The 16142-nt window shown below is 37.8% G+C and overlaps 1 protein-coding gene across 1 annotated transcript; it reads left to right on the top strand.

Moving 5' to 3' along the window:
• The first annotated feature begins 2958 nt into the window (after positions 1-2958).
• On the top strand, positions 2959-16035 carry LOC120334809 (uncharacterized). The gene is made up of 5 exons (XM_039402314.2): positions 2959-3097; positions 3736-3852; positions 10571-10627; positions 12618-12719; positions 13353-16035. The coding sequence occupies exons 1-5, from the start codon at positions 3017-3019 to the stop codon at positions 13464-13466; spliced, it is 471 nt and encodes a 156-aa protein (XP_039258248.1). The 5' UTR covers positions 2959-3016; the 3' UTR covers positions 13467-16035.
• The last annotated feature ends 107 nt before the right edge of the window (positions 16036-16142 follow it).

Genomic DNA, 16142 nt, shown 5'->3' with positions numbered 1-16142 from the left:
TTGGCTAGTTCCCGAACTCGTAATAGAACTAAAATATGGAAAATTGGAACAAAAATTATAAGGGCTAACTCTAACCTTTACCGGGTTCGCAAGGGTTCACCACGCAATTCCACCATTGCCCTTAACCTTAATCATCTTTTTAGACATCGATTTAAAGCATTATCTTACGCACGGGAAACTCAAGTTCTTGGGTGATCTACGTAAAAGAAACCGAGATAAATTTTTCTTTTTAATGAGCTACTGAAACTACAGACTCATGCTAATTCATCACACGCCGGAAAATATCGGTTGCTTGAAGTAGTTCATGCCGGTACGATTACGAAGACAGGTATAGGTTAAGTAAAAACCCGGAGGCTTGTCCATAGGACATTTTTGAGCCATACTAAAGCAATTAAAATTAGTTTCACTGTAGCCCTGCGCCAAACACATTCAAAAGTACAATGTTCTATATTAGACCACAGTCGCCTCCAAATGATTTCATTGTAATTTTGCCTCAACATATTTGTCATCATGGATACTTAGATTGTTGGTGCACGGGGTCGTTTTTTTTGTTGTTGTTTAAACGCGCGACTACTGGGCATACCGGGTTGGCCTGCCTTGACGTATTTATTTTACAAGTAACATAATATATTTCGACGTTTTATTTTCGGCGCTCCAGGAGTATGTGCAGCAAAATGGCGCACAATCTGATAACCTTTGGGGCACATACTCCGGGAGCACCGTATTTTCTTGTTAGACTTTCTTATGGCTGCCGCAGCCGAATAACCAAATTTGGTTTCCCGCGGGTTCCCTCAACCTGAAATGCTTTTTCATTATTCGTTGTATTTGGATATCAAGTGTGCTTCCAGTATGGTGAGAAAATAAACTACTGATTACTGTCTGTTCCACCGCGTCGCGCGATACTGACAATACCACGGAATTTTATTTGCCCTAGCGGGTGCATTGACGGTTCCATTACATTTGAACCCACGTACATTTGAACCCACGACGATTGCACCTGCACACTATTGCACCTATGAACAATTTTTGTTGTTTTACGGATATTTGAACCCATACTAACCCTAACCCATGGGTTTAGCACCCGCACATAGATAGAACCCGTGGATATACACATGGGTTCAAATGTACGTGGGTTCAAACGTACGGTCACCTACATTGACAATAAATGGACGAGATCACAATATTAACTTGTAGGATAGTTTTAAATTTAGAAGAATATTCGATTTCAGCAGTTAGTGTCCACAATTCTTTTTTTAACCTTATAGATGAGGGGCGATTGCCGGCGCTCCTGAAGTGTGTGTATCATTATGGAGGTAACTAATTTTGTTGGCCTACGTCACTTCAAGTCGTGTGAAGGAACTGAAACCTATGGGCAGTGAATATATACACAGACAGTCCCCGAACTCGTTATAGAACTAAAATAAAGAAAATAGGAATAAAATTATGCCCCCACCCTAGCTTGGTACACACACTGCGGGAGTACCCAATTATCTTGCCTAGCTCATGTGGTGAGTCACTATTTTGGTAGCATTTTGTTTGTTTTACCCCCGTCCCTAAAATTTTCAAGGCAAATAATAATACTTCGCCGTTATTTAGCCTAAATCAAAATTCTAATAACATGTAAATTCCATTTTTTTTACCTATTTTTTTTTATTCGTAACAACAGCCCGATGAAGAAAGCAGTAAACAACAAGAGGAAGAAACCATCATTATGAAATAATAAAGGAAGTGTTACCATTCAACCAAGTTTCGCGCGCTTAGTCTGTGATTTAGGAGTGAACAAGCCCGGTTCGACTATTACTGAGTGTATCTTATATACGAGGTGCTCCTTAATACTTGGATCAATACATCCGCACGTGGAAGAGCTCATTATGAGAGAATAGTATCGTTATTCAGCGGTAGTTACAGCAATAAACAGCAACCTCTGTCTATCGTAGGAATGGTAAATTACTTTTCCAAGTGGGCCAGTTACAGATAATAGACTGGGTTACTGGGACGGAGGGTCAAAACTCAACATGTGAAACTATAATTAAAAAACAGTTTATTTACAACAGCTAGGCTAACGTTTATATAAATAATACTGAGAAGCAAAATGTAACAATCGAGGTCATTATGATGTTATTTTCAACGGAAACTTTTATCCATAAAACTATAGTCGTAATTTCTGCAGACACAGGTGGGTCGGATTTGCCCCCCCCCCCCCTGCTCACCCCCGAAATTTGCTCACCCCTTGTCTATCGCGTCGTTATCCAACCAAAGAAGATTTCTCCCAGGGAAATTTTTTGCTTTTTAGAAAGAAATTTGCTTTGTATTCGCTGTATTACTAATATTCTTTAGATCTTTTTCAAAATACGTACAGTGGTGTTTCCAGAGTCGGGCATGTCTGGTTTTTGAACAGGGGCGCAAAAAAAGCTATATATTTTAATCGTAAAATATCTCGAAGAAAAATAATTTCAAATTTTAAATTAGTACCTTGCTTAAATACTAACGTAACTGCAACTCGATTCAACAACAGCCGTAAAATTCAGTCAGTGATCAAGGGGAACATTTTTAAACTTCGCCATGGGCGCCATGTTACGTAGATACGCCATTGGATACGTATTCGTAAACACAGAATGAACTACAACTGTAAAAAAACGGGAGTGCGACTATGCCGTAACACTAGCAGAGAATTCTATTAATTTGAGTAAATTAGTTTATGCAGGGGAAAGGAGGAATAAATAATTTGAACAGGCAAGGGGGGTATTTACCGAAAAAGGTTGGGAAACCACTAGTCATCGGGTTTGACGTCAGTGGCTGGTATAGTAAATTTTGTAATAATCCCGGGGGAAAGAAAAGACGATAAGACGGCCTAATTATTAGCCAGAAAATGATATAAAGCAGGGAATTAATCCCAGCTAACTGAAGTTTTGAAATAAAAAGTATCTAGAAAAGTTTGAGCTAATTTTACTGTTTTGTTTACAGCCAGCATTTATTATCTCTGCGTTATTAAAATCGTTTTCCTAAACCTAAAAATATGGCAACTACAGTAGTCATTGCGGCCCCAGCGAGCGGTCACCCAGGAGATGCATTTAAAGAAGAATTCAAAAAGATCGGGGTGAGTCAGCGGATTTCAGACTTTTGGTTTGAAATGTTAAAAAAAACATTCATGTTCGCTAAACTCGGTCAAGGAGATAAATAAACTGCAGCTGGCGAAATTGCAGCAAGTAGTGTCTATCTCTATAGTTAGTAGGGCTGGGCGTTTTCGATTACCTTATCATTTCAGAATCGAGTCGAATCTCGAATACTTGGGAGATATATAAATGTATGCGACTTTTTTATTGTAATTGGTTCTGTCAATAAATGAATTACTGAAAACATCATTTAGACAGAAAGATAATAAATATCCTACTGATAATAAAAATTGACAGATAATAATATAAACACTATTCAATGAATTTTAAAAATATATGACGTAACACATATTGATGACATCATTGTGGTAAGTAATGTCCATTTCAATACCAACTTCAGACATTAATTTGGGGAACTCAATTAAATATTTCAAAAATTCCTGTGGTTTTGATAGGATTCGTATTTTTTGTGCGATGACATCACCAAAGTTTGCGCAATCTGTGGCGATTAGTCGTGCAGACTACGATACTGGAAGTCTACTTTAATAGATTGCATGCCCGTTCTACTTTGTTTTGGCTTTCGTGTCCATATGTTTGATCAATGCTTTCTTGTTTGTTACAGATAAGCGAACTTACATTCGGAGGATGTGCCATTGTTTTTGAAATCATCTCACTGGCCATTTGGATCAGTACTTACCTGCTTTATACATCAGCTCCTGGGATCTACTGTGGAATATGGGTAAGAAATAGTCGCAATTTTAGATTAGACCAGTGGTCGACAAACTGCGCCCCGCCGCGGTCTGTATATACAACTTCCTTTTGTCCTCGAACAACCTCACTTTTACGCATAAAAACCAAATTTTTCCCATTAATTTCAATATGTAAAATATATCAACTCAAAGTTGTGATTATCACAGAAATAGGAGTCGCGAGTGCATCATAATTTGAGTTTGATTTCACGATTGTTCATTGCGTGAGATTAATGTTGCCCGCACACGCTTGGAAATGGCATATTTGGGCTAGCAATACATAAAGTTTGCCGACCACTGGCTCAGGCTGTTTGAAGGGAAATTTGCTCAAGGCCTGGTAACTGACTCAGAAATAATGAAGACTAATCTCTGAGCCGGCCTGTTGATCACGCATTGTGTTATTTATATAGGGTGTTCATTAAGTCCTAAAATTTCGAAGAGAATTTATTGATACCATATATTGTTTTGGCCCTAGCGGATGTATTAAATGAACTAAGAATACTTGAACAATTACTTATTAAAAACAACGAACTTGGTATATATTGAGAACTGACTTCATAACAAAATGAAATTGTAAAAGGACTTTATCGACATCCTGTATATTGTCGTATTTTGGTTGATTTTTTTGTAAAGCGGTTAATAGAACCCATCCTATTTTCAAATCTATTCTAAATTTTCGTTACATTACGTGAACATACATTTGCTGTTTAAACCTCAATGTTCTTGCCATTACCTATGAGGGCGAAGGGGGTAATGTCAACAACCACTGAATTATTTCCAGTTCATTTGGCCAAGTGAATTGTATATGCTAGTTTAACAGCAAAAAAACAAACAGTAAAGGCATGAGGGCGGAGATGTATCGTTTATATTAAATGACCCACATGTTATGGTCGGATGACGTGTCATTATCTAAATATTATTCACGTTTTTTCGCTGTTATTTCCGAACAAGGTTCAGGACACGCGGACGCTAATATGTACAGAACATTGGAATCATGCCCCCCCCCTCCTGACACACACACATATATATAAAAAATTAAACATTTTTTCAAATGCAATTTTGCGGCATTTGCGGTGTGACACAAATTCTTACGTCTTTTTAAATCCGATTTTAATCTATTCTTGATTTACCTAAAATCTGACTCGTCCTGGCTTGCTATCAATGATCTTTTCCCCAAATGATTCAATCGAGATGAAAATGCGCGCTTTCATACCCTGGAAAGTCTGAGAGAGATTCTCTAATATTTTGTTAGATATTAGTGGCTGCTTCCATCTGGCCTTGTTTTGCGCAGAAGGCATGAGTAAGCGCCGTATTACGTCACCAAACAAAAAAAAAAAAAATTTGGACTGGCTACGCTCTTCCATTGTATCTCCCTACGAACAACTAACTATCAGGCAAGGCCGGATAATATGCAAATATATTGTAACAATATATTGATCCTGGCTTGAGACCAGTAAAAGTAAAAGTTGTACTTAAGTACTTAAGACCCTATGAGTGTTCCTCGTTATCTGAAATTAATAAACAGTTTCAGTATTCAATACTGATTGAGAGCCAAATTATGATTAATTTACTTCAGAAAGGAAAATGAGAAAGAATTTAATTCAACCGGTCAACATTGAGGTCTGAATGGTCTCACTAACTCGAATCCTTCCATTCGGGCGCCATTGAATATTCGTGATTCCCCCTTTCCTTGGTGCCCAAGTACGGGCTTATTTTGATCAACGGTTAATCCAACCCTGCTCTTAACACTCCGTGGTTTCTGCTCTTTCATATAAAATGGTTTCCGTTAGTTATTTTATTCGCCATGTTCAATAGTAAGTCCCAACAAACAAAAATTAAAGAATAAATGCATAACTATCAAAGAAAATAACATACTACAGTTCATTTATTTTAACCTAATGTAGTCATCATAAATTGGACCTAGTAAAGGCCCGTGCTTGTGGCCCCCGGGAACTGTCCATAGCCCAATGAAGAAGAAGAGGGCCCCGTTTGCGACAAAACCCTGGTTACAATGGAACGGAATATTTGTATGTTTAAATATTCTCTTATAAGATACCTGCTTTCTGGAGCCTTTTTCTGAGCCATGGCGTGAACCGCGTTAATAATATGAATGATTCGGATCGGTGGTTTGTGCGGAACCGGACATGAGTCACCTCAGACGTAAGCGAAACTAGAGTTTATAGCCTAGCACGTAACGTTAGGCCAAAAAACGTCGTAGTAGTGTTTCCCAGCGCCTCGAAATCCTGTTGGTTCGCTATATATTTTTTTCAATACAATCATTAAAGTTATTGGTACTATTTGCTAAAAAAATTTATTGTTCGTTTTTTAATTAATATTGAACTTCTGGTGGATAATCGTGTGATTCAGTGTTTCCCAACCTATAGGTCGCGGCTCAAAACAACAAAAACCTTAAAGTTACTGATTCAATTTTCTGCTAAATTTTATTGTGTTGCTTCAATACGAATTGTCGTATTCTATATGTCGAATTGTCTATGTGGAAAGTAACACAGCATAAAAACTTGGCAGCATTTGCATAATTTTAAAAACTCGCCATTGGAAAAATATCACTACTTTCTGAATTTGAGGTAATTTATAAAAAAAAAACGTTATGTAAAAATGATTGTTTTATATTAGTCATATCGCGGCCATAAAAACTCTATACGCCATATAGTATTTGAGCGTATTATTTGGTCGCGAAATTTATTTTTCAAAAAAATTGGGTCGCCTAATAAAACGGCTGGGAGCCATTGATGTAGCGGGAGTGATGGCGACTTAAATGAAGCTATGACATTGTTTTAAAATATCGCCGATGGCAAACGAGCACAGCGTTCTCATAAGTGCATAATTTCTGGTAAAACACTGCTAATGTGAATATCATTGTATTTGTTAGTAATTTAATTTTGCGGTCACAAAAGTACGTGCTATTTTGCATTTAAGTATGTTTCTGGGTCGCGAAATTTCAAAAAATTAACATTTTTAAAAATTTGGATCATCTGAAAAATAGGTTGGGAAGCACTGATCTGTGGGATAGGATAGGTATTGTTATTTGTCCACACAATTATATTTTGAAAAGTTTTGATAGCGCTCCCTTCAATCGAAACCGCATGCGTATTCGTCCATCGGTAACGGAAAAATATACATAAAAAATAACAATGAGTAAGGCGAAAGTATATTATATTCAAAAAACAAGTTGAAAATACGTGGATGGAACGTAAATATCCAAAATAAAGAAATGTAAATATCCAAAACGAGGCGGGCAAGATCAAATATAACAGTTGTTTTTATTTTTAATTATCTTCACGTCCCGTCAAAAAATTGTTTACGCCCCCCTTGTGGAGCGCCCCACCGTTTGAAAACCACTGACGTAAAGCGTTGCTGGATAAAAAAAAATTACCACACATGCTTGTAGGTTTTAAAACGTTCCACTTTTGTTCAATCGTGGAATATAACTGGGAAAATTTCAGTCTATCGGCAACAGGATAGCAGGTATTTTTGCCGGATATGATTCATCTTAAACCTACGCGAAACTAGAGTTTCTTATCTGGCACGTAGCGTTATATCGGAATATCCCTCTCTGTGGGATAGGATAGATATTGATTTCAAAACGTTTCGATAGCGCCTCTCTCAATAAAAACGGATGTGTATCCATCCGTCCATCGGTAACGAAAAAAATTCATAAAATTCAAAATTCAACGGGAAAGAAAGGTCCAAGTTAACATTCATAAGGATACTAGTTTTAAAAATAAATATGAATTCTGCACCCGCTCAAAAATATTCCTAAAATAAAATTCGGTAATCGAATCCATTCCTAATAAAGTGTATGTACAGGGTGGCCCAAAAGTAGGTATACAGTTATTTTATTATTTTTTATTACCTTCCAAGCAGCTAGAAAACTAATGTAAAATTCACACTAGATTTATTATCTAAGAAATAAGCAATTTTTGTGGTACTTACAAGTAACATAAAGTGAACTGCAAGTAGCTTCAAAGCATATAAAATAGTTTAATAACTGTATACCTACTTTTGGGCCACCCTTATATACAATAAGATAAATTTCTGAGAATAGACGTATAGGGGAGTCTCGTACAGGGGCTTTGAGGGTCGGTAACCTCCTTTTGAAATGTAAAACAAGAAAGCTACGCCCAAATATATGGACACGTCTGTTTGCAGTACAGTACGGTTTACCGTGACGTCAGATCACAGTCTACAAATATATTCAAACCAAGCGAAGCAGTACAGTAGGACACAAAATGGCGTCCGATGTCCGCAGAACGTTTAATGACGTCATAGCAAACAAAAACAAATCTCACAGAGCTAACAGAAATATTTAAAATGAATAAAAGTAATAGTCTTCTGGGGAAAAATTTTATCTTCAACCACTGAAAATTTCAAAGCAATTGGTCCAGTATTCGAAGAGAAAAGCGGTTTTTAATATTTCCACTAGGTGTGTTATTCTGTGTCAAACAACAAGAACAACATAATATTGAAACGGTCGTTATGTCCACTAGGTGTCCAAAAGGTTTTTCTGCATCATACATAGCAATTGTTCGTAGCTTTAAACGCATTTTAAACCCTCAAGACTCTTGAAAACGTTTTCGGTACCTGCTAGCTGTTACTGTCTAACTTAGCAATTAGAAATTTCAGGGCACCCACTTGGCTACGCCCCTGGTCTTGTAAACGTTATGTACCGCGCCATTTCCGACAATTAGGATAGTTTTGCTCAATAAATTGTAATTTCAGGAAATAGAAGCATTCAAATTAAGACCAAAAACCATTTTGTAAACTGTAGAAACCGTGTTTTAGATTTTATTAAGAATAGTGACTGAATTAATGCCTTGGTTTTCCCTGGTTTGCGGTATACCAAATTTGTATATTTGAATTTGCCCCATATGAACAAATTTAATTACGCCCGATACTTATCCAGGAGGAAGGGGGCGGCCTTGCGATGGAAGCGTTTGACTTAACTGTGTTAACATCGCAGTTTACACATCACGACTTCAATTGCTGTGAATCGATTCGAGTAGTAAATTATTCGAATCGGTTCGGACGAAAAGTAGAGCTGGGCATTTAGAATAGAGTAGTGAATTATTCGAATCGATCCAGCTAAAAATTTCAAATGGCCACTATCTTGTTTTTTTTGTCCACCAAGAGGTCGAGTTGAATTCGTCAGTTTTTATGTTGAAACCATATTTTTAAATAGGCAATTCTGACAGTTAACTCTCTTTTTTGGGGAGGTATTGATGTAACATGTCTTCTGAACTCATTGGGTATTTGATTTGAAAATGCCCAGCACTACACCTTGCCCGGTTGAAATAAATAAGTTAGGCAAGGCCGAGCCGGAAAGATTTGAACCATTCCAACTCTTTTTTTTTTTTTAGTTAGAATGCTTGTACAAAGCCTTGTTCGCAGAGAAAGGCCTGAATAAGCCATGTGCAAATAATAAACCAGACTTCAGACTGCATTTGGGTAGGCGATAGATGCTATTGGGAGCAATTCTCCGAGCTTGCGACCCAAAGACATTCACAATTCTTTGAATGTTAAACATTTGTTATTTTACTTTCGATTGTTGGCTTCGAAAGACGTGAAAGACATGCAAAAATTAAAAATAAACAAATAGGTTGGCTTATTCAAAATTGGAGTTTTTTTTAATATCAAACGGCGATGTCTGGGCCTGAGTAATTAAAGGATCCTACTGCACACTGACATAAATATCTTTCTGTAATGTTTCGTCTGGCCAATTTCAAATGTCCCCAGACATAGTTAAATAATGTATGTCTGAGAAAGCCTGACCGAGGTCAAGACGAAACGTTACAGAAATATATTTGTGTCAGTGCGCAGCAAGACTCATGAATCACTTAGAATGGCATCCTTGATACAGCATCCTTGCATATGGATCCACCGGTGCAAAAACATAAATAGATAGTCCGCAGAAAATGTATCAATAGAGCAGCTTAGACCCAAAACACTAAATAAACATTAAATCGAAAAATAAATAAGATGTGGGAGGTTTCGACTCTTGAAATAATATTTGTGTCAGGCTGGCCTATTTTTCAATCGAAATCGGATGCGTAGCGGTCAATCGGCAACGGGAAAATTATTCAGAAAATTTAAAATCAACCTTCAAATCAAAAACCATTGAAGGACGAACAGTCTACGTCAGCAGGGTCAAAGGTCGTGGTTGTATAAAGCAGTGATTTTCAACTAGGATTCTGTCAAACTCTGTTGCGTTTAGAATCAACACCAATGTTATTCTCCACTTCGAATAAGACCCTTAACAAGCAGTCACTAATACCTTTTTTAAAACTCTGAAAATGAGACTCAAAGTTTCAGACAGGACTGGGCAAATTTCAAATCGAATTTTTTTGTTTTGTTAGTAGTCTACTGTGGCAGATTGCCCGTACTACTTCATTTTGGCCTTTGTGCCCATATATATAAGCGTCTATCTCTTGTTGAGTGGTCAAGAGGCAGTCGAGGTGCGCGGTTCAGGTTGCGTCATCTCACTCGGCGGCGCGCTCTGATGTTCGTGCACCGGATTTCCGTTCGAGTACAGCGGAGACTCGTTTTTTTTGGGTCAATTAGCGATGTATCAATGTTTAGTTGAAATGGGCGCTGTAAGTTTTCAATCGTTTTACTAATAGGCTGTGAGCCCATCCGCCCATAAAGAATGAATAAAGTTTTTGACCTAACCTCGTTTTTGTTATTTTTCAGTTCTGTGTGTGCGGAGGACTTGCCATAGGATCATACAAGCAAGCTAATCAATGCAATGTAAGTTTTTGGGATATTTTGTAGAAAGCCGAAAAAATACCCTCGCCACCGATTAAAATAAAAAAGGCAGCGAGTGCAATCTGCCGTAATTAAAACGTGGCGAGGGTGTTTTTCTCAAATTTTACATATTTTTTATTAGTGACGGGGGCATTCTAAAAAAGATTCGCTTTCATTGTGGTTTTTTGTGCTTTTTGTCCAAACAAGGTAATTACGCCGCCTTGAAAATCTTAACTACTTGTTCGTGCACGTCCGCTCTTTTGACCTCAGTTCTATGTTCGTGTACGTTCGCCCTTTTGACCTCAGTTACTTGTTCGTACACGTCCGCCCTAGAAATCCCAGACTTGTTCGTGCACGTCCGCTCTAGAAAGCTCAGATACTTGTTCGTAAACGTTCGCCCTAGAAATCTCAGTTACTTGTTCGTACACGTCCGCCCGAGAAAGCTCAGCTACTTGTTCGTACACGTCCGCCCGAGAAAGCTCAGCTACTTGTTTGTACACGCCCGCTCTTTTGACCTCAGTTCTATGTTCGTGTACGTTCGCCCTTTTGACCTCAGTTACTTGTTCGTACACGTCCGCCCTAGAAATCCCAGACTTGTTCGTGCACGTCCGCTCTAGAAAGCTCAGATACTTGTTCGTAAACGTTCGCCCTAGAAATCCCAGACTTGTTCGTGCACGTCTGCTCTAGAAAGCTCAGATACTTGTTCGTAAACGTTCGCCCTAGAAATTCCAGACTTGTTCGTGCACGTCCGCTCTAGAAAGCTCAGATACTTGTTTGTAAACGTTCGCCCTAGAAATTCCAGACTTGTTCGTGCACGTCCGCTCTAGAAAGCTCAGATACTTGTTCGTAAACGTTCGCCCTAGAAATCCCAGTTACTTGTTCGTACACGTCCGCCCGAGAAAGCTCAGCTACTTGTTCGTACACGTCCGCCCGAGAAAGCCCAGCTACTTGTTCGTACACGTCCACCCGAGAAAGCTCAGCTACTTGTTCGTGCACGTCCGCTCTTTTGACCTCAGTACTATGTTCGTGTACGTTCGCCCTTTTGACCTCAGTTACTTGTTCGTACACGTCCGCCCTAGAAATTCCAGACTTGTTCGTGCACGTCCGCTCTAGAAAGCTCAGATACTTGTTCGTAAACGTTCGCCCTAAAAATCCCAGTTACTTGTTCGTACACGTCCGCCCGAGAAAGCTCAGCTACTTGGTCGTACACGTCCGCCCGAGAAAGCTCAGCTACTTGTTCGTACACGTCCACCCGAGAAAGCTCAGCTACTTGTTCGTACACGCCCGCCCTGGAAACCTCTGGCTTCGTATGACATGGGTCTGCCCAGTACTATCCTATCATTGCACTACCACTAATTTTCTGATCCTTTATCTTGAGCTAAGATAAATTAGAATGTGTGACAATATACTAATTTATTGTTAGCCAACCTAAGATGAAGAGAACAAACATGCAGATAAAAAAAATTGATGGCGTAGAATTAATATGATAGTACCGATATTTGCATTCGTTCCCGAACATATCAGGTTCGAGATGGACGAATCGCACAGAGCTAAAGGTTTCTTGCCACTCCACAATCAGGTGGGGGTAGGCATAGACTAGTGGTTTTCAATCGGGGTCTGCAGCACCCCAAAGTTCCGTCAATACGATCGAGGGTTCCGTAAGTCTTTATTCAAATCCGGGAATTTCAAAATATGTTCAAATACAGGGTTGCCACTTTTATTAAACTTGCTACACTTCAAAAATCATTTTGTTTCGTCAATATTACGTTTGCTTTTTTTTTTATATATTTTTAGTTTATACAATTCATACAATAAAGATAATTAAACTATTGCAGAGGGGTTTCTCGCGTCTTCATGAAATATTTCATTTGGGTCCCGCCTCACCGTAATAGTTTAAGACCACTGGCTTAGACGACCTTGACCTATTAGTAAGCTTATGCTTTATATTTTCATCCCTCGTTTCATATGTAATGTTTGACTTTCTATATCCCAGGTTGTTGGAGGAATGGTGTTGGCAATTCTGTCGCTCTTCGGTTGTCTTGGAATGATTTATTACGAATCCTATTTGATCTATCTAGTGACAGCTGCTGCACGGGTATGGTGTCTAGTTACCTGAAAATAAAATACAAGTTTGCTCAAACCAGGGCCACGAGCCTTCAACAGAACTGAAAAAAAAGTTACAAGTTTGCTCAAAGCAAGCTCCCAAAACCTCAACCAAAAGTGGAAAGCGTACTGACAGAAGGGTTGCAAGTTTGCTCAAAGCAAGGTCCCGATCTCTCAACTAAAAGTGAAAAGCGTACTGACAGAAGAGTTGCAAGTTTGCTCAAAGTAAGGTCCCGAGCTCCCAAGTAAATATGAAAAGGTTCAAAGCCAGGTCCCCAGTTCTCAACTATTAGTCGAAAGAGTACTGATAGAAGAGTTACAGGTTTGCTCAAAGCAAGGTTCCGATCTCTCAACTAAAAGTGAAAAGCGTACTGACAGAAGAGTTGCAGGTTTGCTCAAAGTAAGGTCCCGAGCTCCCAAGTAAATATGAAAAGGTTCAAAGCCAGGTCCCCAGTTCTCAACTATTTGTCGAAAGAGTACTGATAGAAGAGTTACAGGTTTGCTCAAAACAAGGTTTCGAGCTTTCAACTAAAAGTACTAATAAAAGGGTGACCACTTTGAGTTTAATAAATAACAAAATTCTGCAAATTTAAGTTGACAAACTAAAATGAATATTGTTTTTCAGGGATTCCATTTCCTAGTCATCATGCATATACTACTGGACATATGTGCAATTGGAATGTTCGTCTCTGCATGCATTCACATCAGCATCTGTGCAAAGGCATCTCGTGGTGGCTAGATTATTCGGAAACGGAGTAGAAATTGGCTAAACTTTTGAGACAAAAAATTGCTTTTGGTATATTTGTTATATTCTATATAGATAGAGTCATGTAGAGATTTGAAAATGCAGAAATCGTTATAACTTCATGATATTTAGTTTTAAGAGTGTAAAATTTTAAAATAAGTATTCATTTTGTTTCGTGATTTTTCTATTTATCAACAATTCTTCAAATGAAAATGTTTTTATTACAAACCCTATATCGACTATAATTGATTTAAAGGGATTCACTGCCGGATTTTGGCCGACAAAAAAAACAAGATGGCGGCGATTCTAAATTTTCGTATGAACCAATTCGAAAAATGTACTATTCCATTCGAAATGCCAATCGCTACACATTAGCCCTCGAATTTCAATTGTGCCGGGATTTATGATAATGACTTTAATTAAAAATTAAATATATTTGCCCGATGTCAGATTTTCTGTTGTGTAGAGTTCCCCACACGATTGTTGAAATACGATATCATACACACGTGTTGACTTCATTCCGAATATATGATTTTAAATGTAAACTCGATTGTTAAAATACGATATCATACACACGTGTTAACTTCATTCCCAATATATGATTTAAAATGTTACTGCTTATTTGCATAAATTTACTTTAAACGTATAATAATAATATATAAACAAAATATGTAATTTGTAAAAAAATTGTATTAAAATCATACTTAAGTTATACTTGCAAATAAGTTATAATGGGTGATTCAAGAGTCTTTTGCTTCCAGCAAACTTGTTATAAAAGTTGTTCATCAAACTTTCACAAATTGTACTTTGTAGCGTTTAATTGGACGGAAGTCAATTGTGAACTGCTTGTCTGAAGAAGATATTCCTCAGACAAGTAATTTACAACAATCCGGCGACGAATGATTGATTATACCTGATTGGCACTCATACCCAGTGGTGGGCTTCAACTTTTTTGTTAACCGGTTCCATCACAAAAGTCATATTTTTCAGCCGGTTCTGTTACAAAAAGAACAATGTCAGTAACCAGTAATGATAACCGGTTCGCTGATCTCATAAAATTCCGTGAGGCGGTTCTGTAGAATCGGTGCGAACCGGCTGAATCCCACACCTGCTTATACCACACTTTTATAAATTTTATTCTGTAACCAAACTGACTAAATTTCCTCAGGCAAGCAATCCAATCAGCAGGCTTGTTCATAGGACATATTTTTCTGCACCATCTCATTTCATGGGAAGTCCTTCCCCATGGGCAAAACTGGGGATTTCCATGGGCACCCATTCTCATGGACAACCTTGCCGGTGTTCCACCACGAAATAAATAAATAAATAAATACATGTTAGTATGAAAAAAAGGGTAAAATAAATTTTAATAGCAAAAAGTATGAAGATTAAGGTTAGCTCTCGAGTAGTCTAGTTGCTATGACATGGCTACTGCCCCATTCCTTGGGAATCTCAATCTGACGGACAAGCCTGCTCATTGACCACACATGCTTTAACTACTACAATTATATTGGATCTCCTCTCTTGGAGAGCCTTATTTTCAGCCGGTCTCTCTATCTGTTTAAACGGCTTGGCCTATTTGATTGAAATTTCACACGTGGGTTATGCTGTCACCCTAGCAATGTGCATTATACCTAAAGTTTGGGTTGATATTTCGTTTCAATGACAACAGCAAAAAAACATGCCGATCATTAAAAATTTTCTATTTTTTAAAAATTTCCGTTATTTATTCTCATGGACAAGCTTGCCCATTAGACACATATGCTACAACCCTCTTCCTTATATATAATATGATTTACTTTTGTTCATATTTAGTCAGAACTGTATAAAATGACGGGGTTTACTTTTATTTCGATTTTATTTTCTATTGAAATTTCTTCAACGTCTTCCGTAGATGTACTGATATCCATTTTTCGCTGATACCAATACAAATATCTTTAGCTCTTATAGCTCTCTCCCCTAGTGTGTGTATCAGGTCAGGGTTAGGCCATAATTCTATTCCGATTTTCCCTCTTTTAGTTTAATTACGAGTTCGGGCACTGTCTGTGTTAGCCAAGTGAATATACCCCCTGCCCATAGGTTTCAGTCCCTTTACACAACTTGATGTGAAGTAGGCGAACAAAATTAGCTACCTCTATATTAGTACACACACTACTGGAGCGCCCTTATATTATACTTATATATATTATGTGCATTCAAATTTATAGGCTGAAGTAATTTCATCCACAAAGACATATTCAATTGAAACTATGAAATTTAGATAAGGGGTGAAACTTTGGCGATATGAAAATGATACCCAAATGGGTACTTAACAATCAACCAGTCCTTACTGTTGACTTTATTTGCTTCGTTCAAATTGTATTGGTTATTCTAATCAAATAATCTGAAAGTCCTAACCCAATATTGAGCCCCGTATGAAAAAACTACTGTAAAATTCATTTCATTTTTGTAAATGCAACATGGTTTTGAAGAACTATTCGTTGAATACTAGTTTTATATAGTTTGTTTTGATTTGAATGTGTTAGATAAAGTTGAAATATATAAAATAAAATCCAAGAAGTCTGTGAATAACTGTGTTTCGTGGCAGAATAACTAGATAGAAATCGTAACTAGAGCAACCCGCCATACACGACTCCATAGCACCACCTTGTGTATGTCAACGCAAGGATG

The sequence above is a fragment of the Styela clava genome, chromosome 1 (genome assembly GCF_964204865.1).
Source record: "Styela clava chromosome 1, kaStyClav1.hap1.2, whole genome shotgun sequence".
Lineage (NCBI taxonomy): Eukaryota > Metazoa > Chordata > Ascidiacea > Stolidobranchia > Styelidae > Styela > Styela clava.
Note: the sequence above shows the minus strand (reverse complement) of the source record. Positions and strands in the feature narration are given on the sequence as shown.

Excerpts from the sequence above, each read along its gene's own strand:
- LOC120334809 (XM_039402314.2), top strand. The coding sequence starts at position 3,017 with ATGGCAACTACAGTAGTCATTGCGGCCCCAGCGAGCGGTCACCCAGGA. Across the intron at positions 3,853-10,570 it reads GGATCTACTGTGGAATATGG|TTCTGTGTGTGCGGAGGACT; the intron begins GTAAGAAATAGT and ends GTTATTTTTCAG. Across the intron at positions 12,720-13,352 it reads TAGTGACAGCTGCTGCACGG|GGATTCCATTTCCTAGTCAT; the intron begins GTATGGTGTCTA and ends ATTGTTTTTCAG.